The sequence below is a fragment of the Vicia villosa genome, linkage group LG1, assembly GCF_029867415.1.
Source record: "Vicia villosa cultivar HV-30 ecotype Madison, WI linkage group LG1, Vvil1.0, whole genome shotgun sequence".
Taxonomy (NCBI): domain Eukaryota; kingdom Viridiplantae; phylum Streptophyta; class Magnoliopsida; order Fabales; family Fabaceae; genus Vicia; species Vicia villosa.
This window is the reverse complement of record NC_081180.1, coordinates 170,185,738-170,212,940: the sequence shown is the minus strand read 5'-3', so window position 1 is coordinate 170,212,940 and position 27,203 is coordinate 170,185,738. Positions and strand designations below refer to the sequence as shown.

General features: G+C 37.3%; 1 protein-coding gene across 1 annotated transcript; it reads left to right on the top strand.

Annotated features, from left to right (window-relative positions):
- The first annotated feature begins 4,582 nt into the window (after positions 1–4,582).
- LOC131659359 (uncharacterized) lies at positions 4,583–5,086 on the top strand. Its single transcript, XM_058928568.1, has one exon. It carries the CDS (start codon positions 4,583–4,585, stop codon positions 5,084–5,086), a length of 504 nt encoding a protein of 167 aa, XP_058784551.1.
- The last annotated feature ends 22,117 nt before the right edge of the window (positions 5,087–27,203 follow it).

Here is a 27,203-nt window from a genome sequence, read left to right as displayed (position 1 = left end):
TTGTGCATACTCTTTATATATTTCCTGAAATGGAAATTGCAATGTATTAGAGTACCACATTATCTCACACAAAATTCATATCCTTGTTATCATCAAAACTAAGAATATTGATCAGAACAAATCTTGTTCTAACAATATATTCATATCCATTTTGCATTTCTTAATGTTTTGATCCACTCTCTTTGTTTCCTCAAAGTACATGATTTCTCTCCATTAGAGTGTTTACCCTAAGCAGAAAGTGTTTATCCTTTCTAAATCGCCACGGAGTTTGTTCCTCGTGGAAGAATTTTGCTTTAGTGTTCCTGCTCAGAATATTTCGGGATGGAATTAATCCCCAATTGAGTTTATTCCTCAAGGGGCAAAGCGTTGTTTGACCGTTTCGATCCAGATTGTTCTTGGAGTTGAACTTTGGTCTCTTGCAATACTATTTTGAACCTCTCTAGGCTGGGAAACCTAGATTGAGAAGGCATTTATTTTGCACCTCTTGAGGATTCTTCTTTCCTCAACAATGGAAAATTCGTTTGTGATTGATGTTCTTATAAGATATTGAAAGATTTATTTTCCAGCAGTGTTATTATTGCACTCCCTTTGAATTTGTGCTTGAAAGCAAAGGGCAGGTTCTGAATTTGAGCAACTTGTATTGTCCTCAGCATGTTTTGTTCGACAAAAAATTGAAGCCTCTTTATTTGAGCAAGTTTGTATGTCTACACGTATCAATCTTATTTTCACAGCAACCGATAATCTCTCAGGCTTTATGAACTTCTTGATTCCGGAAGGACGAAGCTCAGCAAATGGTAAGTCGCTTCAGTATAAGTGACAGTTTGCATCCAAGTGGAAGAAGCTCAGCAAATGGTAAGTCGCTTCATTATAAGTGACAGTTTGCATCCAAGTGGAAGAAGCTCAGCAAATGGTAAGTCCCTTCATCAGGAGTGACAGTTTGCATCCAGTTAATGGAAGAAGCTCAACAAATGGTAAGTCCTTTCATCAGAAGTGACAGTTTGAATCCAAAAGGAAGAAGCTCAGCAAATGGTAAGTCCCTTCAGCAGGGGTGACAGTTTGCATCCAATTAATGGAAGAAGTTCAGGAAATGGTAAGTCCCTTCATCAGAGTGACAGTTTGCATCAAAATGGAAGACGCTCAGCAAATGGTAAGTCCCTTCAGCAGAAGTGACAGTTTGCATGCAGATCTACACCGTCAATGGTACGTTAGTGCATCTCTTTTCTACCTCCAGTGGGACGTTGGTAGCTCACCTTCAATGGAACGTTGGTGTATATCTTTATATCTTCACCGTCAATGGTACGTCGGTGTATCTCTTTTCTACCTCCAGTGGGACGTTGGTAGCTCACCTTCAGTGGAACGTTGGTCTATATTTTTATATCTTCACCATCAATGGTACGTCATTGTATCTCTTTTCTACCTCCAGCGGGACGTTGGTAGCTCACCTTCAGTGGAACGTTGGTGTATATTTTATATCTTCACCGTCAATGGTACGTTGGTGTATCTCTTTTCTACCTCCAGTGGGACCTTGGTAGCTCACCTTCAGTGGAACATTGGTGTATCTTTTTATATCTTCACCGTCAATGGTACGTCGGTACATCTCTTTTCTACCTCCAGTGGGACGTTGGTAGCTGACCTTCAGTGGAATGATGGTGTATTCCCTTTATGTTTTCAAATGAAGGTTTGGTATTTTTGATTCTTCAGTGAAAGGTGATATATTTTCTCATCCCCAGTGAAAGAGGATGCATTCCTTCTCCACCTTCTTTGAAATTTGGTGTATTTTCTCATCCCCAGTGAAAGGTGATGCCTTTAAACTCTCTGGTGCGAAATGTTCTCCCCAGTGAAGTTTCTTTTCCCAACAAAGTCTTGTTTTCCCCAGTGAAGTTCTTCTCGCAAGACATTTGTTTTCCCCAGTGGAGTTTCTTGTCTTCCCCAGGGGTGTCCTATTTCATCATCATCATATGCATTCGTTAAACATTGCATTACATCTTAGGATAAAAAATTTTGTGTTTATATATTTAAGTCTCTTCAATCTCGTCAAAACGAAGATTTACAATCATTGTATCTCCGGATCGAAGAAACTTAAATAGGGGCATCTGTCATACCCCAAATTTTGACCTTAAGATCACGCTTCATTTGCATATCAATCATCAATCAAGAAGTTTTAACTTAAAACTCTACTTGTGATGTTGTGCTCAATTCATCTGCAAGGGAATCATCGAGCACCCATGTTTTAGTTTGTATATATTGTTTTACTAACCAAACTACCAAAAATATTGCCTTGTGCTTTTGTATGTTTGTGTTTTGTAGGTACCGAGTCAAAGTATCCATCAAAAAGGGCATTTTTCAACAATTTCACTGTGCAAATCGATTTGCATAAGGTGTAAATCGATTATCACAACTGATTCTGCCCAGATTTTGCTTCTGCCATCAGTGCAAATCGATTTGCATAATGTGCAAATCGATTTACATAACTGTTTTTGCCCCAAATTTTGCCTTTTTCAGCAATGTAAATAGATTTGCATAAAGTGTAAATCGATTGCACCAGTGCGAATTTGGAAAAATGAAGGCAAATTTCAGCTTTTGGAAGTGTTGACATAATTTGCAAGCATGGGAAGCATGACTTAGCTTTTGTATTTGATTGCCTATATCATTTGATCATAAACCCTCATTTGATTGCATCAAGACCATTGGATCTTATTTTTGGCTCCAAATCCATTTCCCAAGCCTAATTCTATTTTCCAATCCTAACTCCAAACCACAAAAATTCCCAAGCCTAATAAGTCCTATAAATTGAGGCATTCCCCTCTTCATTTTTCAAGCTTTAATAGCCAAAAAACTCTTTCTCTTTCTCTCCTCACCTCTACCAAACCCCTCACTCAAAGCTCTTTTACTTCCATAAAAATTAGTGAGTCACATCTTGAACCTCACTAATTTAGAGCTAAACCTCAACCTAAACACTACTTTCTTCATAAATACTGCTCTTTATTTTGCGCTTTATTGCTTTATTTTATCATTTCATCATGTTTATGTTTCTGCTATTTTCTCTTTGTCCATTTGAACGTTTATATTTCGTTATTTTCTCTTTGTCCATTGGGACGTATTGTTTATGTTTCCGCTATTTTCTTTTTTGTCCACTTGGACCATACTTTATTTTTGTGCTAAAACACTAATAAAAAACAAAAATTTAGAAACGCTTAAGGTTCTCTCTTGGACTATTGGTTACTATCCCGGGCATTTTGGAGACTTGTACTTTTGGACTTAGTACCTCTGGACCCTGTTATTCTGTTTGAAAGTCCTTGATGGTTAATTCTAAGGCATTGAGATAAGGATTTTACCCGAAAACAGCCGATACTCTGCTCAATTTTCGTCAGAATTTTAGTGTGCTTAATCCAAAGTGGTGCTAAGATAACAAGTTCATCTGGATCCCAAGTGTTAATGTGTTGGTTTGGTATTGATAGTCCAAAGGATGGGAAATCTACAATGACCCTTAATGTCAAGTGTTGGCTTCTTATTTCGGTTAGACCGTTCTTTTCCTTAGCTTTTATTTTACGCATTAGGATAGCCTCTTCATCTCCTCCCACTTCTTAGATTTTCAAAATCTTCTCCCTTTTTACAAAACCTTCTTATGTTTGTAAAACCTCTTTTAAAACCTTTTTTTAAAAATATCTTTTGCCCTTAGTGGCTTTTCTTCAAAAAGTTTAGACACGACTAATTGTTGAAACGAGTGGCGATACCCCACGATTTTGAAATTGATTGATATAATGAGATCTTTTCCGCGTGAGAGAGCTAGTGGCATACTCTTTGATTTCTATCCGAGTTGGAGCCCTTCTTTCATTTGCGATGCAAAGAACTCATTTGTTCTCATGCTCAAGATCAATGGCTGAGTATTTCTCTCCGACGACGATAAAGTGTTTAATCGTTTTTTAAAATGTTTCCCTTTTAAGCGGAACTATATTAGCTTTGACTTCTCCATTGCACCGAGGAGGTATGTAGGCACAAGGCTTAATGTCTTGCCGAGCTTATTTTAAAAATAAAAACAAACCCTTTTTTTAGCACACACGACATAGATTTTCAAAAAGGTTCCTGTGGAGTACCACAGATATGAGGGGTTCTTAAAACCTTCCCCTCGTATAATCAACACCCGTACCTAAGATCTTTGTTTATTTTAAAAACAAACTTTGGGTTTTCTTCGATCTTTTCCCTTTTCCTTTGGAAATAATAAAGCGCGGTGGCGACTTTCACTGAAATATTGAGTCGAGTCAATCCTATGGCTTCGATCTCAGATTTTCCCCGCTACAGATCTAAAGAGGTAAAGGAAAATGATGACGACGTCGTCATAGAGGTGGATTTGAAAGTGAGGGAAATAAGAAAAATCCTAAAGACGTTGTGCCATCGGTAAAGCCACATGAAGAGAAAAATAAAAAAGGCTGAACCGATTACCAAGCTGCCATTCCCTACTAGAGTGGCAAAAAATTATTCACGAGAGAAAGATTTTGAGAAATTTGCAACTTTGTTCAAGAAGTTGGAAGTCAACGTACCCTTCTTCGAAGCACTTGAGCAAATGCCGTTGTACAAGAAATTTATGAAAGAGGTGATTGCCAAAAAGAAATCAACGGAAGATGAACCTAAGGGTGTAACTGAAAAGTGCGGTAGAATCTCACCAGAAAGGAGAATCCCAATTAAGAAGAAAGATCCTGGACCGGTGGCGATACCATGCACCATCAAAGACATAACTTTCCCAAAGATTTTAATCGATTCAAGTGGTGTGAGTTTAATGCCGTTATCTCTCTTCAAGAAGCTGGATATTGGAACAGTGATGGAAAAAGGAACAAAGCTGAAATTTGCTGATCACAATATTAAGAAATTTTGTGGGGTAGCTGAAGACGTGTTGGTGGAAATTGAGAGATTCATTTTTCTAGTGGATTTTGAGGTAATGGATATTTCGGAAGATGAAGAGACACCTATTATTCTTGGTCGACCATTCTTGCTTACTAGTCGATCAAACATTGATATTGAAAAAGGCACTCTGACCATGAAGTATTTTGATGTGGAGGTAACTTTTAAAGTGTCTGGCATCAAGAAGTAGAGTGAAGGAAAAGGAAATCAACCTTCAGTTGGCATGATCAAACTTGAAGAAGGAATAAAGAGTCAAACACCAATTCCAGAAAAAGTCTCAACCATAGTTGCTTCGAAGGTATCCTATAAAGCTATCATTCCTAAGTTCACTCCGAGTGTGAAGACGAGAAAAGATGAGAAGGTTGGAAGAGGCATGAAGCACAAAGTAGCTCCGACTTTTGAGCCTGATGAATTCTTGATTGCAGAGAGGAAAGACAACAAAGTGTGGAAGAGGAGGTACCCTCCCTAATGGGGATGGACCGTTGAGCCAAACAACGTTAAACAAAGTGCTTCGTGGGAGGCAACCCACGCTTTTAACAATGTAGTTCTCCTTTTGTTTTGTTTTATTTCAGGTAATAAAAAGGGGATCTCTCTGGTGGAAGCTAGAAAGCGACAGCTGGAGTTGTTGTACCCTCTGTGAGTCCTCTCCGTAGTTGGGCTAAAACATTGAGATCAATGTTTAGTTCAGGTGTGGGGGGGTTCTCTTTCATTTTATGCATTGTTCCTGGTTTTGTTTTTGTTTTGTTTTAGCATTATTATTAGTTTTCTGATGTACCATTATGTTATAGAGTGACAGATAGTTGGTGGATAAATCCAGGATTGATAGCTAGTGGATGAAAAATGCTCCCCATACTTGATCTCCCAAGGCACCCCGGAAGTTGATACATCCATGAAAAGATAAAAGTAAAGGTTGGACGCGATTTGGTAACACCAGACCGAAATGGTTGTATGGTATACCAGAGTCGGAAAAGAAACCACATGACACGAGGAGGCTTCAGATCTTGTAAGCTTAACCAACATGGTGAGAGTACAAAATCCAAACACCAAAATATCATCATGAGATTTCAGTCAGGTATGACTTTATCACTCTGATTTTGTGTATGCTCTTTTGACACAGCACAACATGAAGACACACACTGAGGCACGTTGTTTGTTTAACCCTTAGCCTTTCTAGCCATCCTTTAATTTATGTTTATCCTTTGTGAACCCCGTTGAGCCTTAGCCTTTTTTATTGAAATAAACCCCTGTTTAACCCGTAACCATACAGTTCCTACCCTTGCTCGGCATGATTGTTGTAAATTATAAAGTGTACAAAATGCTAAGTTTGGGGTGGTAATCCGTAGAGAAAGGGTAAGTGCAGAAAAGGAAATAAAAAGATAAGAAAGTAAGAAAATGAGAGGCATGCAAATATCCTAACAAAAAAAAAGAAGAGAAAAGCACTTGCCGTGACTAAAGACTCTAACATGCTCATTGAAAAATTGAGTGAAGAAGAGTCAAAGTTGAATAAACCCCCAAGATATGAGTTAGGTACAAAAATGAGAAAAACAACATGAATGCCGAAACCAAACCCCTTTGTTATCCATATATTTGTCTATCCTACCGTACCTAAGCCCTGTTACAACTCAAAAGACCTCATAAAGTGTGTGAAATCTGTTTGTGTAGTGAAGATAGATGATCGGTAAAATAGCAAGTGTACTATTTTGCCTCTTGTAATAATAGGGAAAATTCCTCGAATATCGATCTCAGGGACTGCGCAGGAATGATGAGTTCAATTCAAAGTTCAATTAAACAAAAACTTCAATTTGGTTTTGTTTGGTTATTATCACTTAGCGAAAAGTAAAATAAGCAGTAAATGAAATTGACTTTTTAACAAGTATGAGTAACATGCTAGGGATAGTGGATGATTGACAATGTAACAACTCTGAAATCTCTATTGCAACAACTTATTTTCAATAATCAATTACCGGTTCTTAAGGTTCTTTGATCCTAAGTCCTTAGTGAAAAAACCTTTGATCCTTCATCCTAAATCCTGAGTCCTTAGAGATTTACAATGAAATCAAGCAATTAAGTTATCAAGAATATCCGGTTACTATAAGGTAATCCTAGTCCTAGGTAATATCAATTATAGCATATTCTCATGAAAGCATTATCAATGGTTGTCCAACCTAAACGATAATCATACATCAATTCTGATTTGTCCGAAAGGAAAAGCATTAGAAACATCAAGAGAATAAATCAACAATGAAAAACATGATTGTTATTGCAATTGCAAACTCAGAGTCATTACAAAGTGAAATCAGAGCCACCCCCCTAGCATTGGGGGGATTAGCTACTCATAGTAGTCAAAGAAAACATAATAATGAATAAAGATATTACAAGAAATTGGAGGAGATTGAATCTTCAATTACTTCCGTTCATGAAGATCTTCTTCTCTCCCAAACCCTTGCTTTCTCCAATCTTCTATTGTATTCTTTTTTCTAATCTGTCAAAAGTGCCTTCTCTCTTGCCCTAAAGTTGTTTTTATAATCAATCTTCCATTCAGGTTGAAATCAAATGTCAAGAATACCCTTAATGATCCCATCTGAGTGAGGAAACTTATAAACATATATTCAGCCCGCGCTCATCAACACGGGTCGTGTTTCTGCACGCGGGCGCCCGTGTTGATCCTCTGACTTTGGTTCAAACTTGCATTTCCAGCCACATTTCAACACGGGTCGTGTTTCTGCATGCGGGCGCCCGTGTTGACCTCTGAAATCAGCTTTTCCAGCTTCTTTTCATCCACTCGTGCGCGCTACAAGTTCCTATGATCACACGCATCAACCTATAACACTAACACTACCAAACAAAGGCATAAAGAAGATCTTTTGACATAAACTTTAAACCAACTGTAATGCAATACTATAAATTAGTAAATATGATAAACTTAACTTAAAAAGCAATAAAACAACCGAATGTGTTACCGAGATGATAAATTTGTGCCGGATGAAAGATAAAACTTAATAGAAATGGTGACCGATCACAACCCCAAACTTATCTCATTGCTTGTCCTTAAGTAATGTATTGAGACTAAACAGAGGTCACCCACGAATTTCTCTTCTCCACAATACAGCTTGTGTCTTTCGCAACTTGGATTTTTCCTTCCCGATCAAGCTTCTGGTTTCCTGAATCGAACTATCTACCACACTTTCACATCAGAGGGCTTCTTTACCTGCAAGCTTTTTCACACTCTCACCAGATCTCTCGGGGTAAAAGTGTTTGCACTCACAGTACCAAAGTATGCAATATCAACTCTTAATTTTGAATCTACTCTATCTTCACTACACAAACAGATTCCACACACTTTATGAGGTCTTTTGGGTTGTAACGAGGCTCATGTATGGTAAGATAGACAAACGAATGGATAACAATGGGTTTTGGATTCGGCATTCATGTTGTTTTTCTCATTTTTGTGCCTAAATAATAACCTGGGGGTTTATTCAACTTTGATTCTTTACTCAAAAATTTTTAATGAGCATGTTAGAGTCTTTAGTCACGGCAAGTGCTTTTCTCTTCTTTTTTTTATTTTCTTTTTTTTTTACGCACTTGCTCTCTTTCTACGAATTGCCACCCCAAACTTAGCTTTTTGCACACTTTATAATTTACAACAATCATGTCGAACAAGGGTAGGAAGTGTATAGTTACGGATGAACAGGGGTTTAATTCAAACAAAAAGGCTAAGGCTCAACGGGGTTCACATAGGATAAACATAAAGTAAAGGATGGATAGAAAGGCTAAGGGTTAAACAAACAACATGCCTCAGTGTGTGTCCTCATGTTGTGCTGTGTCAAAAGAACATACGCAAAATCAGAGTGATAAGGTCATACCTGACTGAACTCTCATGATGATATTTTAGTGTTTGGCCTTTGTACTCTCACCATGTTGGTTATGCTTACAAGCTCTGAAGCCTCCTCGTGTCATGTGGTTTCTTTTCCGACTCGGGTATACCATATAACCATTTCGGTCCAGTGTTACCAAATCGCGTCCAACCTTTAATTTTATCATTTCATGGCTGCATCAACTTCTGGGGTGCCTCGGGAGATCAAGTATGGGGAGTATCTTTCATCCACTAGCTATCAATCTCGGGTTCATCCAACAACTATCTCTCACTCTGTAACACAATGGTATACCAAAGACGAATAGAAATGCTAAAAACAAAATAAAAACAGAAACAAAAGAAATGCAAGAAAACCCCCCCACACTTGAACTAAACATTGACCTCAATGTTTTAGCCTACTGCGGAAAGGACTCATATAGGGTACATCAACTCCAGCTGCCGCTTTCAAGCTTTCACCAGAGAAATCCCCTCTTTATTACCTGAAATAAAACAAAACAAAAAGACAAATTAATTATTAAAAGTGTGGGTTGCCTCCCACAAAGCGCTTCGTTTAACATCGCATGGCTCGACGATCCATTTCCCTTTATTATGGAGGGTATTTCCTTTTCCAAACCTTGTTGCTTTTCACTTTCGCAACCACGAACTCATGAAGATGAAAAGCATGGATAACTTTTCTCTTCAATTTACTTCCCAAATTCTTCTTGACTTCCTTAGCTTTCTTAGGACTTTTTACAGCTACATAAGTTGGTTCCACCTGAGAGGCTATGCTTGAAACGTTTTCTTGGAGCTGTTTAGGCTTTTTGTATTTTTCCTCACTTTCTGTCATACCACCAGAAGTTTGATCATTTACAACCGCCCTATGTTTCTTAACTCCTAACATCTTCAAGGTTACTTCTTCATCAAAAGATCTCAGTGTTAGTGTCCCTTTTTCAATGTCGAGGTTGCAGCGGCCTGTCGACAAAAATGGTCTCCCAAGAAGGATAGGAGTTTCTTCGTCTTCCGGAATATCCATGATGTGGAAGTCAACAGGGAATACAAACTTATCAACTTCCACTAGTACATCTTCAGCTACCCCATGTGATTTCTTAACGGTGTGATCGGCGAACCTTAATTGTGTCTTACTTTCACTAATCATTTCCAATTCAAGCTTTTTGAAAATGGACAACGACATTAAACTCACACTAGAACCAGAATCGAGGAGTACCTTTTTAAATGTTATATTCTTGATAGTGCATGGTATCGCCACCGCTCCAGGATCTTTCCTCTTTATTGGGATCTTTCTTGCTGACGAGACTATTCCACACTTCTCAATTTCACTTTTTGATTCTCCTCCCAGTGATCTCTTTTTCGCCAACACCTCCTTCATAAATTTCTTATACAAGGGCGTGTGCTCTAGTGCTTCAAAGAATGGTAGATTTACCTCTAGCTTTTTGAACAATTTCGTGAACTTCTCAAAGTCTTTCTCTTTTGAATTCTTCTTTGTCACTCTGGAAGGGAAAGGAAGTTTGATCGCCGGTTCAGCCTTTTTCTTATTTTTTTCTTCAACTGGTTTAACCGGTGGTATCACAACTTCTGGCTCTTTTAGATTTTCTCTTATTTCCAAATCCACCTCTATTACCATGGGGTCATCTATTTCCTCTTTTTCTTTTTCCGATTCTGCCACTTTCTTACTTCTTGTAGTAACAACATTAATCTTCTCTTGGTCTTTTGGATTTTTCACAGTTGCGCTCGGAAGGGCACCTTGTGTCTGTAGAGTGAGATGCTGTGCTATTTGACCCACTTGAACTTCTAGATTTTTGATCGAAGCTGTAGTGTTCCTGTGGATGTTTCTGGTTTCTTCTTGAAACTGAAGGCATTGTCCAGCCAATCTCTCGATAGCCACTTCCCATTCTGCCTTCTGAGGGCCTTGTTGTTGGTTATCTTTCCAAGCAAAATTTGGATGATTCTTCCACCCTGGATTGTAGGTGTTAGAATACGGATTGTTTTGCCTCAGGAATTTGATTTCTTCAATCTGCTTGGGAGTAGCAACACAGTATACAGTTTGGTGAGGACCTTGGAAAATTTCACAAATTACAGGGTGAGCTTGTTGGACTTGAGCAACCTGTTGAGTACATATATTCATAGCCTTTAATCTCTTTTCTACCTCTGCAGCTATTGCATCTTCAACCCGAATTTTTGAGGTTTCCAACTTCAGATCAATAACTCTTTCAGGTATATTGGTACACCTGTCATACAACTCCAAATGCTCATTTGCAGCTATCGCTTCAATGATCTTGATAATTCCGGAGGCTGTTGTGAAATTTGTTGAGCCTCCAGCTGCTGTATCGATCAACTGCTTTGTTTTCATTTTGAGCCCATTCACAAATATCTGCATTTGGTCAGTTTTGTCCATGTTGTGAGTGGGACATGCCACTAGGATCCTTTTGAATCTTTTATAAGCATCTCCTAAGAGTTCAACCTCTTGTTGCTTGAAATTCAAAATATCATACCTCTTCCTTATAAAAACCGAGGCGGGAAAATACTCATTCAAGAAAGCCTTCTCCATCTCTTCCCATGACGTGATACTGCCTGTTGGAAGAGAATAGAACCATTCTTCTGCTTTTTCGGCCAAGGTGAACGGGAACATTCTCAGCTTCTTTGCCTCTTCGGTATGCCCTTCAGTTTTTAAAGTCATACTCATGGTAAGAAATCTCTGCAGGTGCTTGTTTGCATCTTCATTAACCTTCCCGGTGAAAGGTTTTCTTTCCAGCTGATTTATTGTGCTCGGATGCAATTGAAAATTTGCCACATTTACCGGTTGGCTAACAATTGTTAGTCTACCACCCGGTGTGTTCGTAGCACCATAGTCTCCGAGAAGTCTCTCAGGTGGAGGTGGATTCTTGCCCATAACTTCCTCTTCACTTTCAGAATCTGAATGAACTGTCACAACTTCTTCTTCAGATTCCAGTTTCTCTTGACGAGCTTGTCTACGCCTTGCGTGCAAGGTTCTTTCAATTTCTGCGTCAAAAAGAAATTCAGCTGAGGCCTTACCTCGCATACACAGATTAGACAAATATTAGAATTAAAAAAAATAAAAAGTGCAGAAAATAAAATTTTAGTCGCAGAGCAACAAAATTCTAATTGAACTCAACTTAAACTCAATATTATGGCAGTCCCCGGCAACGGCGCCAAAAACTTGATCGGTAAAATAGCAAGTGTACTATTTTGCCTCTTGTAATAATAAGGAAAATTCCCCGAATATCGATCTCAGGGACGGCGCAGGAATGATGAGTTCAATTTAAAGTTCAATTAAACAAAAACTTCAATTTGGTTTTGTTTGGTTATTATCACTTAGCGAAAAGTAAAATAAGCAGTAAATGAAATTGACTTTTTAACAAGTATGAGTAACATGCTAGGGATAGTGGATGATCGACAATGTAACAACTCTGCAATATCTATTGCAAAAACTTATTTTCAATAATCAATTACCGGTTCTTAAGGTTGTTTGATCTTAAGTCCTTAGTGAAAAAACCTTTGATCCTTCATCCTAAACCCTAAGTCCTTAGATATTTACAATGAAATCAAGCAATTAAGTTATCAAGAATATCCGGTTACTATAAGGTAATCCTAGTCCTAGGTAATATCAATTATAGCATATTCTCATGAAAGCATTATCAATGGTTGTCCAACCTAAACGATAATCATACATCAATTCCGATTTGTCCGAAAGGAAAAGCATTAGAAACATCAAGAGAATAAATCAACAATGAAAAACATGATTGTTATTGCAATTGCAAACTCAGAGTCATTACAAAGTGAAATCAGAGCCACCCCCTACCATTGGGGGGTTTAGCTACTCATAGTAGTCAAAGAAAACATAATAATGAATAAAGACATTACAAGAAATTGGAGGAGATTGAATCTTCAATTGCTTTCGTTCATGAAGATCTTCTTCTCTCCCAAACCCTTGCTTTCTCCAATCTTCTATTGTATTCTTTTTTCTAATCTGTTAAAAGTGCCTTCTCTCTTGCCCTAAAGTTGTTTTTATAATCAATCTTCCATTCAGGTTGAAACCAAATGTCAAGAATACCCTTAATGATCCCATTTGAGTGAGGAAACTTATAAACATATATTCAGCCCGCGCTCATCAACACGGGCCGTGTTTCTGCATGCGGGCGCCCGTGTTTCTGCATGCGGGCGCCCGTGTTTCTGCACGCGGGCGCCCGTGTTGACCCTCTGACTATGGTTCAAACTTGCATTTCCAGCCACATTTCAACACGGGCCGTGTTTCTGCACGCGGGCGCCCGTGTTGACCTCTGAAATCAGCTTTTCCGGCTTCTTTTCATCCACTCGTGTGCGCCACAAGTTCCTATGATCACACGCATCAACCTATAACACTAACAGTACCAAACAAAGGCATAAAGAAGATCTTTTGACATAAACTTTAAACCAATTGTAATGCAATACTATAAATTAGTAAATATGATAAACTTAACTTAAAAAGCAATAAAACAACCGAATGTGTTACCGAGATGATAAATTTGTGCCGGATGAAAGACAAAACTTAATAGAAATGGTGACCGATCAATAGAATACATTCAAAATTAAGAGTTGATATTGCATACTTTGGTACTGTGAGTGCAAACACTTTAACCCCGAGAGATCTGGCGAGAGTGTGAAAAAGTTTGCAGGTAAAGAAGTCCTCTGATGTGAGAGTATGGTAGATAATTAGATTCGGGAAGCCAGAAGCTTTATCGGGAAGGAAGAAGGCAAGTTGCAAAAGACACAAGCTATGTTGTGGAAAGGAGAAATTCGTGGGTTACCTCTGTTTAGTCTTAATACATTACTTGAGGACAAGCAGTGAGATAAGTTTGGGGTTGTGATCGGTCACCATTTCTATTAAGTTTATGTCTTTCATCCGGCACAAATTCTTCATTTTAGTAACACATTCGGTTGTTTTTATTTGTTTTCAAGTAAGTTTAGTGTGTGTCTTAATCTATAGCATTGCATTGCATTTTGTTTAAATTGTATGTCAAAAGATTCTTTTTATGCCTTCGTTTGGTAGTGTTAATGTTTCAGGTTGATGCATGTGATCAGAGGAAGTAATAGTCAGACTTTGGGGACTTTGGAAGGCTGAGAGATGGAAGTTTTTGAAGAATCAGGAGGTCAACAGGGGCCCCCGTGTGATTTAACATGGCCCGTGTTCAAAATCGTCAGGATTGCATGAAAAAGTTGAAGCCAGTGGATCAACACGGGCACCCGTGTGAATCAACACGGCCCGTGTTGATGGGTCTGATGGAGATGGTTAAGCCACGTGAGTCAGAAGATCTACACGGGCACCCGTGTGAATAAACACGGCCCGTGTAGATGGAGGCGAATGGAAAATTCACTTTTTTATTTGTTTTACTCTATCTTGTCATTAAGGGTATTTGGACTTTTTGCTGACACTGAGACTGATGATGATACTTTGGACTTTTTGTCATTAAGTTATGCTAAAAATATTTTAGGACTTTATTTCACTAGTGATTCACGATAAAATTTTCTAAAAATCTCAATTTCGGTCTCTTTAGCGTTCGATAAAATTAGCCGCCTTAATTTTTGAAACAACTTCTTTTGGTAACGAAATTTTAATAAGAGAATAACAAAATTATTTACAATAGAGTCATAAAATTAAAAAAAAACATATATATATATATATATATATATATATATATATATATATATATATATATTTACTCCCTTTGAACTAATTTCCAGTCTCTCCAATAAACGGTAGTTTAACCCGCTTAAAATTTTAAAGCAATCTCCGTTCATAACAAATAATTTATCAATGGAAACACAAAATTATTTTCGATAGAATAATAAAATACTTATAATAAAAAAAATTAATTAAAATTTTGGTTTTCGACCGATTTTTTTATATATATCGCAGTATAGAATAACCGCAAAAAAGGTTTTATTATCAGCAAAAATTATTTCGGGCATTTTTTATCAGTATCACATAACACGGGAAACTACACTCATAAGACAAAATATTACCGAAGAAGATTTGTGTGAATATTCATGATGATGGTATTAATTGAGAAGTGACTAGTAATTATGAAATTAGGTCGGCAAGTGTTAAGTGCAGTACTGGAAAATATTAGCATGTATATGTATACTGTAGAACCTATACTAATGGAACACAAAACATACCGCATATTTACGGAGCACACAACCACACTCAAATTGACAAGGTAAATTATCTCTCTCTCAAAATAACTATATCCTGATTTTCTCAAATATTTTTTATTATTCAAGTCCAGCACTATCTAGAAACCGCATACTTGTTATATTTGGTACTTAATAGATTTTTTCATTGTTAAATTTTCCAAACTTATAGTGTTTATATGTTCTTAAATAAACTCAAATAAGCTCTAACATATTATTCAATGCACTCCATAAATATATTTTGGGATCATAAAATTATATTTTAATATGGTTAGGGAAATTCTTGAGAAGCTAGAAATTGTTGGTTAGTGTTGAAGCCATGCATTTTAATATTTTAGGATTTCTCTACATGTTAAAAATAGTTTTAATTAAAAGGCTTTTAAATTTAGAGATATATTAAATTACGGATTTATTTTTTGTAAAAATAAATCTTTAGAGAAAATTTATTTTGTCTAGAAAAAAATAGATATATATATTAATATGTTATGATATACTATCATTTCCGTTAAAAAAAAAACACTTAAGAACCATGCTATTTAAAGTTTCATTGCAAATTTATGCAATATTCTTAGAAATTTCAGTATGAATTTTAAAAAAAATAATTATGAATGCCCAAAATAGATGTTAGTTCTTAATTATCTTAAAGTTGATTTATAAAAGTTAAATTATGACGATAGATGAGATATAGTTTTATACCAGAACATCACATAGTCTCACCTAAGTAAGTAAGCTTTTATAGCTAGTGCTTGTTTAATATAAATTTTTGGGAAAAGACACTCGTACAAAAAAAAAGTAATTCTAGTTCTACATATAACACTACTAATATTATTCACTTAAATTTTTTTTAGTATTTATAGTCTAAAGTCTATAGATAAATATTACATGTTATAAATTAGACCATAATTATAATAATAATTAAATAAACAATTAGATAAAATAATAAACTGATAGACTACGGAGTTTATAACGAACGAGTTCATTCTAATTTATTCCGTTTTGGATAAAGGTGCACAATCAACCGAACAACAAAAGATCAATTCTCACAACTACTGTGACTGTAAGGGCATCTCTCTATTTTATATATTTCTCTCAAAAATAAAAATATATTTTGTATATATATATATATCTGCTATGTATCTGCTTACGTGTTTATTTTGAAGGTGGGTAAATGTTATATAAATATATTTGTACGAAATTTTGATGCATGAGGTAAGTTATTACATATGGGGATGTTACCCATATGTTGAAATTTATAGATGGGGAATTGTATGCACATACATTTCATAATCACGTGGCTACCGGAGAGGAGTCACGAGGTGCACATCGGAGAGGTGGCACGGGTGTGTGTCCGAGAGGGAACCATCTTATCCCGATGTGGATCATTGAGTTTGATTGATGGGTAAATACCTAACACCTTAGTGGTGCTAAATCTTAAAGCGATACCACGACCCTTTGCAAAGGGATTGATATTCTGGAATCATATGCATCGACATATAGACATTGCATTAGGAATGGGTCTTAATTATGCTATATGTATTATTGTTACAAATGTGTATATACATGTGTTAGAATGAGATATCTAGCCATGTATAATGTATCCTTTGTTTATGCTTGTTGCTTCGCTCTTATATATTTGTTATTTTCGGATTGATGACCCTTTCAGTGGTTTGTGTGGGCAATATGCCAATAGATCATGTCACTCCCAGGATACGACGAGATGCCGCCGTCGAGGACAACGAAACTTACTTTCCCTGAAGCATGGACAGACACGTCCAGGGGATTTGACCCGACCTCAGGACGACTCACGTTCTCCAGGAACGTGTTAGAGACTACTACCATTGTAGGACAGGATCCGAAGACCACCTACTCCCGTAGGACCATGAGCTTTCAGATTCCAGCTTCCTTGGTCATTACTAGCTTCCTCTCTGGATTGATTGACCGCTTTGGATTGTTGATTCCCCCTTCAGCCCCACCTGGACCCTCATATACCCCAGTCATGGGAGGGGGCCATTCTTTCACGATATACATATGCCTCCCTTAGACTTAGAGATGTCGTTAGGGCTACCCTCGATTATTCCTCGTGACATTTTTCTCGTAGGCGAGTTACCTCATCTTGATCCAACACACGCACCATCATTGGAGGATGATATAGATGGAGCAGAGGATGATGACGATTATGATCCCTCAGAGCATGACTACGTTAGTGGATATGACGAGGATGGCTCTGATCATACCATGTCGAGCGCCTGTGGGGGATTATGTGGAGCTGGGGCAGGAGAGTATTGTGGATGTCGTTAGATTCAGATCAGCGTAGTTAGGGACTAGACGGTAGTAGAATTTAGTACTAGATGGCGGGTTTCTATATGAGTGGCCCGAAATTTTCTCCCTGGGGCAGTTCTCCTGCGTGAGTGTCTTCCAGGGACTTTTATTCTATCGCTTTATAGTTTGTATTTCCTAACCACTATTCATACTTATATGTTATGACGCTATGTCAAGTATATGCTTAGTATGCTTATTAAGTTTTAATCTAGTTTAACTAATTTCCCTTTATAAAATATAGTTTGAATTCTTAAAACCAATCTAAATATAAAACTCACTATAATGCTTGATAAAAAAAGGGGGGACACTATTTCTCACAAAGAAAACCATTAACTGATTTAGTTGTGGAAATAGTCCATTTTTTTATTCACTTTTGTTGTTAAAAATCGGGGTGTTACAGGAAGCACCTTACTACACTGCAACTTGATCAGGGAGTCTTTCTTTCCTTCTCTCTACTTTATTAGTAATGTCCTTTCATTGAGGGTAATGCTTAGTTTAAGTGTGAGGGAGGAAATTGTGGGTTTTGTTTATTTTTGTTAGTATTTTGTTTAATTTCAATCAATAAAAAATAAAAAAATGCATATAGAAATCGTTATTTTTCAAGTCGAGTTTGCGGAGACTTGAAAAATTCACAAGATCGGTATCGTTCTAACACCGTAAGTCTCCTACATATGGAAATCGATTTGAATTTTTTATTATGTTTTAGCCTTAAATTCTCATTCTCTGATAGCTCTTGAGTAGTTTATTTCAGCATTCGGCACCATCTCTCACACACTTTACGCAGGGAAGCCGATGAATATAAGTGAATGTTCCAGAAAAAAATACAAAAAAAGAAAAAAGAAAAAGGTAATGCACCTTCTAAGTTTGGTGACCCTCACCCGGTCACTTAACCCAACGGTTGTGGAACCTTCAAAAAAAATATTTCAAAACTCTTTGTTAGTTGGTTCAGCGATTTCTAGTGCTGAACTTGGTAGGGAGGATTACGGTCCGATCCCCCGCAACTACAATTGAGTAAACAAAGGGTTATGCCACGTAAGTACCAGAACCCCGTGCAGAAAAGGATCAGAGTCACTAACCGGTCGTCTTGCTATAAGTGTGTGGAGATAACAAGCTTAATGTGATTGCGCCTGAATGAAAAAGAGCAAAAAGGAGGACTAAGTTAGGCTATGGTATAATAACATGATTTGAACTGGTTTGTGTATTTAGGAGGCTTATGTCTGCATAAATGTGGTTAGTGTTCTTACGATGTCCTTTATGTGCAAGATTAGTACCTGTCAATGCAAACTTACCCGAAGAAGATTTGTAGCCTAGGATGAGTAACTGTCGATGTATTTGTGCTTTCTTTGTTTTGTTTTTCATTTTGCTCGGAGTGCAAAAGTTCAAGTGTGGGGGAATTTGATCAGTGCATTTTGATGCACGTTCTTCCATGTTTGTGCTCAAGCATTTCTTCCATTTATTTTAATTATTTTATGTTTTAATATGTTTTTATAATTTATTTTATTTTTAGCTTTATTTAATTTTCGCACTTTATTTTTCAGCTTTAGCAGTCTGCACAGAAACGATTATAACTGGAGTTCCAGGAGTTCGATTGAGGCGTTCTAATAATCGACGGAAAGTTAAGAGAGAGAGCTACGACTTTCATGTTGGAGTCGAAGTCATATTCGGAGCCGATAATTCCCAGTTTTGCGTTTAAAGCTGCAACACTTTTTATTTTAGTGTTTGGGTCATTTGTAATGGGCCGGGTCGACCCAGTTATGTTGTGAAACGGGTTTGGGTGTTTTCACCTAGGTTAGGCAGCCACGAAAACACTATTCACCATCGTTTTTACTATTCACGATTCACGAACAAAAAAATTACGCTTAGCTTGTACGATGATGATGAACTAATTTCCCAAGGATCAATCTGCTGTAATCGAATTCCACTTTGAGGTTCTTTTATAAATTCCATAACATTTTTCAAATTATTTAATACTATTTTAAAAGAGAAAACATTTTTATTTAGAATAGAAAAAAGTACCACAAATACTATTGATGTGATGAAGAACTTCATGAGAAAGGTGGCCTAAACAGTTATGCCACAAATTACAACTATTATTGTTATGAATATAATTGGGATGAGGGGTAGGGAAAACATTATTATTAATAAAAAAAATTAATAGGTGTGCTAAGGGAAGTAAGCAACTCAAGGCAGTGTTGTAGTCTGTTGTACCAATCATCTGCAAGGCATGGTTCCCTTGTATGAGTAAATCAGAAGAATTAGAAGTAAACACGACAGTTCGGGGAGGTAGTGAGACTAGGGATATAAATGGTATTGGTTTGAAATCATGTATGTAAAACACACCAGTGAGATAAAAAAAGTGTTTGTGAAATGAATAGAATCCGAGTAGCAGGTGGAGATAGATGATCCATTACAAAGCTGAATTCAAACATGTTTTATCTCAATGATGTGTGTGAAAATTAATTAGAATGGCACACATGGTATGTGGCCCCAATGTCATGAATCCAATTAGGGTTAAAGGATTTGATAGGGAGTTAATGAGATACATACCTAAAGGTTTATTAAGGGAAGTGTGCATATTATGATTAGAAGATGATTGTAGTTGAAGTGGAATTTGGTGAATCGGATTGAGGAATGCTTTGTGCTAATCTGCATTAAAGTTGAGATCCGAGGTAGAAGTTGTAGAAGTATGATCAGAAATATCTTGTCCATTATTAGTATGAGCTTCTTTAGTTATGTAAGTCTGAGCCATTTTAATCCTTTTAAGGTAAAAAGTGAGACCATTCTTTTTTAAGTAAAGATCAATGGTGTTCCCAAGTTTATAACAATAGGAGAAGATTTTGTGACCACGACCAGTTAAGGGAGGTTTCAAGGTAAAGTCATAGGGGCGAGACTTTTTGTAAGGTGTAGAGATATGAGTGATCAATTTTCTTCATCTGAATGAGTAACATGTTGGAGCTCTTGTTAGATGAGCATGGAGAAGACTTTGTTTATATGCAATAAAGGTTGCATGAGCATGATTTACCTAGAACATACTATTCGTTGAGCCCTTTGAAGAAGTGAATAACACGGCCACTGTCTCTATAAAGCTTGATAGCGGGAAGAAGATGACAAGAACAAGGACCAGAATAATTACACGTAGGAAGAAATAGAAAATTATCCAATTATTGCCAAAGCTTCTTAATAGAGGTGAAGAATTATGTTATAGTTTGATCTCCTTTACACAATGCATAGATTTCATTTTGAAGATCAGAAATGCGGAAGATAATGGCTTGATGGTAACGATCCATGAGGTCGTTCTATGTTTCGTGGGCGGACTCCATCCATAAGATGCTTTTAGTGATGTTTGGTTCAATGGAGTTTGTAATCCATGCCATAATCATGGAACTACAGTGTTCTCAAGTAATTAATTTTTTATCATAGGAGGGTGGGAGAATTAGGGCTCCATCAATGAACCCTATTTTGTGTTTAGAATGAAGAGAAACCTTGATTGAACACGATTAGTAGTGGTAATTATTGTTGTTGAGAGATTGGGTGACAAAGGGATGTCCTAGGTTGTCTAAACGATGCATATAGTAAGGATCGAACATATCATTTTGGTAACTAGATAGCGGGTTAGGGTCTTCATTGGGGTTGGAATTAACATTGACGGTAGTGGAAGAATACAAGTTGGGAATGAGAGTGGGAGTAGGGAAAAAGTTTTGTCTTTAATGAAGCCATCCATATTAGCCATCGAAAAAGAAACAATAAGGTAGGAAAGAAAACAGAGTTGAGTATGAAACAGATACAAAGGAATGACTTTGATAATAAAAATGGAGTTAGTGGTGTTGCATGTAATAAACAATTATGGGTAGATGAAGCTGGATTTTGGTGTTTTATGCAAAGATTTGTTTGAGAAAGATTTTTTTTAGGATGATTATAATTTCTGGAATGAAGGTTTTGGTTAGTGGAATGAAGAAATAAGTTAGGGTTTCTGGGTTTGTTGAAGATTTATGGGTTGTAGGTGGTTGTAGGTCAATGAAGATGATTTAGGTTAGTTTTTTGGGTTTGTTGAAGATTTCAAGGTTGTAGGTCGATGAAGATGATGATTATAGGTTAAGCTTTCTAGGTTCGTTGAAGATTTCTAGGTTGAATTTGGGTGGATGGATGAATGTGTTATGAGTTGTTGGAAAAAGTATGAAGATATGAAACTTTTCTAGGCTTTGGAAGATATGTGATGAAGATAAGAATAATATATGGGTTTGGTTTATGATGTTTTTGACATGTTGTAGCAACCTGCCTAAAAATTTCAGTTTTCGAGTCGCCACCTATTCTGAAGGGCGAATAGGAAACCCTACACAGATAAGAGATTGAGGGTAAGTTATTATAATCAGGCTGAAGGAAGGTATGAGGCACCCTCAGCCCTTTCCTAAAGGCTAACAATCAAAGATTAGGGTTGCATGGCAGGAAATTAGGGAGAAATGTGGCAAACAGAATTTTAAGACATGATTGAGATTTTGAAGAGGGGGACTCGCCTTGTTGCCAAGTGCCTACGTACCTCCTTAGGGAGGATCAGAGTCTACGTAGTTCGGGAAGAGTTGTACGCCATTTAGAGTTGGAATTTGATTTGATATGGTTTTTTAGAGGCTTTTTGGTCAGCCTATCGCAGTTTGGGTTTGTAATTGTAGTTTGAATGGAATTTAGAATTATTAGGATTTAGGGCGTACAACCCTGATTTGGCACTATTAACCGCAATGATCAATAGGTTTGATCACCATGGTTAAAAGATTTGAAATTTGCATCACTACCAATTTTAATCGATTGATTCGATTATCACTAATAATGAACTGAGGTATATTTTAATAATTTTTATGGAGTTTTATATGCATTGTTACCCCTCATAACCGATTGATTCGATTAAAAAGAATAACAAATTAAATCGAGGAAAAAAAAACGGTTAATCATCACAACTAATAAAATAGTTGCAACCATTTAACCAAATAATAGAAATCATATTTTATTTAATTAAATAACATTTTTATTAAAAATATTGTTAACCATAGCGATTAATCGATTTAATCGGCACGAATAACAAATTAGAAATTTTCTATAATCATCACATAATAATTTATTTATAAAAATAAAATATTATTATTAATAAACATATTAAAAGAATTTAATTAAAACAATTAAGTTAATTAAAATTAAATTAGTTTATTAGGGTTTTGATTCAGTGTGGTTGTTATCAGGGCCTATGCTATAGAAGGTCAGATCTGGAGCGCTGGATCTAAGTTAATAGTAAATCAAAGGCCCAGATCTGAGGACGTATGGCGCGCTGCTCAGTCACGCATGTATTGGATTAGAAAAGTTCTTCAGTAAAAAAAAATAATGTTGGAGCTGGGTATCGAACCCACGCTCCCTAGGTCAAAACCCACCCTTACCAACTGGGCTGGGACGCACATGCGTTTAATGAACGCTTTCGTAATAATATATACAATAACCAACGACATAATGCAAAACACGCGCGCAAGTTCAAACGGGCTAATAGGATGAGGACACCTCATCATCTTCCTCAAACAGACCTGCAACCTTGGGTAAAATTAGCTACGGTTTTGCCATGAACGTGTTCGTAGCTATTAAACATGGAAAATAGCGATTAGCTTAATTTGGAACATAAATATGGCGCAATCATCTCGTTCACTCCGTCTCAGCCTCACGATTTCGATTATGCTCTTAATTCATCCTAATTTTACCCCTGCAAAAAACCCCTAATTCAAAAAACCTAGAGCTCGCGACACCCTCTAATGGTGATTCATATAAACACGCCCAGAAACAAAGATTAATGCATCAAGAACGTTCACAACAATCATACAAACCATTATATGCAATTAAAACATCATGAGAACGCATGAATTACTCTAATCGAACCAAGTTTCCGAATTACTTACTTTGACAAATCGGAGAGTATTCTGGGGGTGTTGGGGTCGAGCAAGGATCCAGACACGTTCAGAAGCCTTTGAGGATCCTTTTGCAAGCTTCAGAAACTCTTGAAAGTCTCTAATTCTTCAAATCCGAATCTTGGTTTTGAGTGACTTTTTTGTGTTCTTGCAATTGCGTTTTTCCCTCAGAATTCCGTCCCCTAGTCTGGTGCTTTATGTTCTCTACTTATAGGGAATAGAATTAGGTTAAAATCTTGTCCAAAACCTCACTTGAATCAAATCTTACTACTTTGAGAATTTGGATTTTATTTCTTGAATTCTAAGCTACCATATTTGGCCCAATTTGTATTAATTTCCTTCTCCAATCCCTATGCACGAAATTACATTATATTTGCTCATTAATTCTGATTGGAAATCAAACAAAATATAATTTTAACAAAATATTTGATTTTTAGTCTTTATTAAATCATAAAAATGAAATAAAAAATACATTAATTCAAATATAATGTTAGTTTTCGTGGCAAGTGGTTTTTGGGCATGCTAATAGCTTATGGACCAAGTTCAAATCATAAAAGTATGGGTCTATTTGTAAAAAATCCAATTTGAACCTCCTTTTTTCACATTTGGTCCTCCAAAATCACCCAACTTTGACCAAGCATATCTCATTCAATATTTAAGCTATGAGGGATTTCTAAGACTTTTTGGAAACCTCAAGAGGTCCTCTACAAGCCACTTTGGGATATATTTTTCATTTGGAGCTTTTATCTTGATCATATCCTCTTTGGGAAAAAACTACTTTTGAAGGATGCCTGAAAATGACCTGTAATCTTTTGCTTTGTATCTCTTAAATGAAGCATTTTTAGCCTTGGCTTGTGAGACACAAAGTTGTAGAGAATTCAATTTCCTTCAAAATAGGCTTTGAGTGGGGAATTTCTGATGTTCCATGTGAAAGTTATGCCCAGTCAAAGTTGGGTTGACTTTCTCCTAAGAAACCCTAATTTGAACCTTTTCATCTTTGTTCATCTCTGAGTTTCTATTAATGGAATCATGATCAATTCTTGATCAAATGATGGTTATGCACCCCATACTTGATATTTGCCCAATGGTTAAAGTTTGGATCATGCCTTGATTATGATTGACCTTTCAATTTGGATCAGTTGACTGTGGATTATCTGGATTATGTGAATGAGCCATGCCTTGAGATTTGAACCTTGTTTTTGTTATGAGAAAAGTATGGGAGGTAAATTTTGGGGTATGACAGCTGCCCCTATTTAATTACCTTTGATTGAATGGAGTGAGAATACGCAGTTCTCACGTCTTTTGATCGAAGAGTTATTAAATAATGGAAGACCCCTTGAATTTGCCTTGTACCCGGTAGTGGAGAAGGATGCCTTGTTAAAGTAGTTACCTTACTTATGGCGCTAGCAGGGGTTTGCAGTTTATGGGTAACTCACTTACTATAATTCTAGTAAGTCGTCGCGGTTGGTATACCCATTCACTATCGTAGTTGGAATAAGTCTGTCGCAGATGGTATGACCCACTTACTATAGCTCTAGTAAGTCGTCGCAGTTAGCCATACCTGCTTACTATCGTAGTTGGAGTGAGTTTATCGTAGATGGTAAGGTCCACTTACTTTTCAGTAAGTCGTCGCAGTTGACCGTACCTACTCACTATCGTAGTTGGAGTAAGCTTATCGTAGATGGTAGGGCCCACTTACTGTCAGTCTAGTAAGTCGTCGCAGTTAGCCGTACCTGCTTACTATCGTAATTGGAGTGAGCTTATCGTAGATGGTAAGGTCCACTTACTTTTCAGTAAGTCGTCGCAGTTGACCGTACCTACTCACTATCGTAGTTGGAGTAAGCTTATCGTAGATGGTATGACCCACTTACTATAGCTCTAGTAAGTCGTCGCAGTTAGCCATACCTGCTTACTATCGTAGTTGGAGTGAGCTTATCGTAGATGGTAAGGTCCACTTACTTTTCAGTAAGTCGTCGCAGTTGACCGTACCTACTCACTATCGTAGTTGGAGTAAGCTTATCGTAGATGGTAGGGCCCACTTACTGTCAGTCTAGTAAGTCGTCGCAGTTAGCCGTACCTGCTTACTATCGTAGTTGGAGTGAGCTTATCGTAGATGGTAAGGTCCACTTACTTTTCAGTAAGTCGTCGCAGTTGACCGTACCTACTCACTATCGTAGTTGGAGTAAGCTTATCGTAGATGGTAGGGCCCACTTACTATCAGTCTGGTAAGTCGTCGCAGTTAGCCGTACCTGCTTACTATCGTAGTTGGAGTGAGCTTATCGTAGATGGTAAGGTCCACTTACTTTTCAGTAAGTCGTCGCAGTTGACCGTACCTACTCACTATCGTAGTTGGAGTAAGCTTATCGTAGATGGTAGGGCCCACTTACTATCAGTCTGGTAAGTCGTCGCAGTTAGCCGTACCTGCTTACTATCGTAGTTGGATTAACCCCAAAAGGGTTACTTGTCTTGATGCGGGCGAGTTACGTGTATAAAAGGTTATCTTGCAAATGTGTATGCTTATGATTTTGTTATTTGTATGATGAATGTTTGTATGCGAATGCAGGTCATGTGAATGTTTTGTATGTAGATGCGATGTGTATGAGTGTTTATGTAAGTGAATATGTAAGTATGATGACTTTGGGGTACTATCTTTTGTCACCCATTGGAATTTGTTTAAGATCTTTCGAGCAACTTTACGGGTCTTGACTCAGATCGCCCGGGGCTAGTATGTTGGAATATGGCGGTGTTTTTTAGGGTTATCATATCATCAGGCGTATATTGGCTGCCGGAGGTATCGTGGTTTTATCCCCTTTATTTCAGTCTAATGATTTGTAAGTTTCCTGTTTTAAATACGAAGTTTAAAGTTTATGAGAAATAAATTATTCTTTGCACTTGGTATTGGAATGATAAGAGATGCAGTGTGAAAGGGAAAAGCTTTTATTGATTATTGCCTTAAATTGGCGAATGTACAAAGGGTGTGAGAGAAAGAAAAAATGACAAATAGAAATGACATTAATACTGCTATTGCTCTTTTTTTGCTATCGAGGGCCCTAATAATCCTTTGACTTCGGAAGTTGATGATTGCTCGATTTCCTATCCTTTACGAATTGTCTTGGGCTCGTAGCTTGAAGCCTTACCCCTGCTAGGCATAGTACCTCTTGACTGCATCTGAATTGATTGGGTGCGGTAGCTCATCCCCATCCATTGTAGTGAGGACTAATGCCCCTCCTGAGAACACCGTTTTTACAATGTATGGACCTTCGTAGTTAGGTGTCCATTTTCCACGGGCGTCGAGTCGAGGTAACAGTATCTTCTTGAGGACAATGTCACCTTCTTTGTAGGTTCGAGGTCGGACCTTCTTATCGAACGCTTTTTTCATCCTCTTCTGATAGAGTTGTCCATGACACAAAGCTGTCAGTCGCTTTTCTTCAATGAGATTAAGCTGATCGAAACGAGTTTTTACCCATTCCGATTCTTCTAACTTTGTGTCAGCTATGACTCTTAATGACGGGATCTCCACTTCGATTGGGAGGACAGCTTCCATACCGTAGACTAGGGAGAAGGGAGTTGCCCCTGTAGATGTACGCACCGAGGTTCTGTAACCGTGTAGGGCGAAGGGAAGCATCTCGTGCCAATCCTTGTATGTTTTCACCATCTTTTGTATTATCTTTTTGATATTTTTATTTGCAGCTTCGACAGCGCCGTTCATTTTAGGCCTGTATGGTGAAGAATTGTGGTGTTCAATCCTGAACTCCTCGCACAACTCCCTCATCATGTTATTGTTCAGATTCGACCCATTATCGGTGATAATCCTGCTTGGAACCCCATACCGACATACGATATTGTGCTTGATGAACCGAGTGACTACTTGTCTTGTTACGTTGGTGTAAGAGGCAGCTTCGACCCATTTGGTGAAGTAGTCTATGGCGACTAATATAAATCGGTGTCCGTTCGAAGCTTTAGGTTCTATCATCCCTATCATGTCGATTCCC

Bases quoted from the DNA above. Each gene is read 5' to 3' on its own strand.
- LOC131659359 (XM_058928568.1), top strand. From the start codon at position 4,583: ATGAAAGAGGTGATTGCCAAAAAGAAATCAACGGAAGATGAACCTAAG.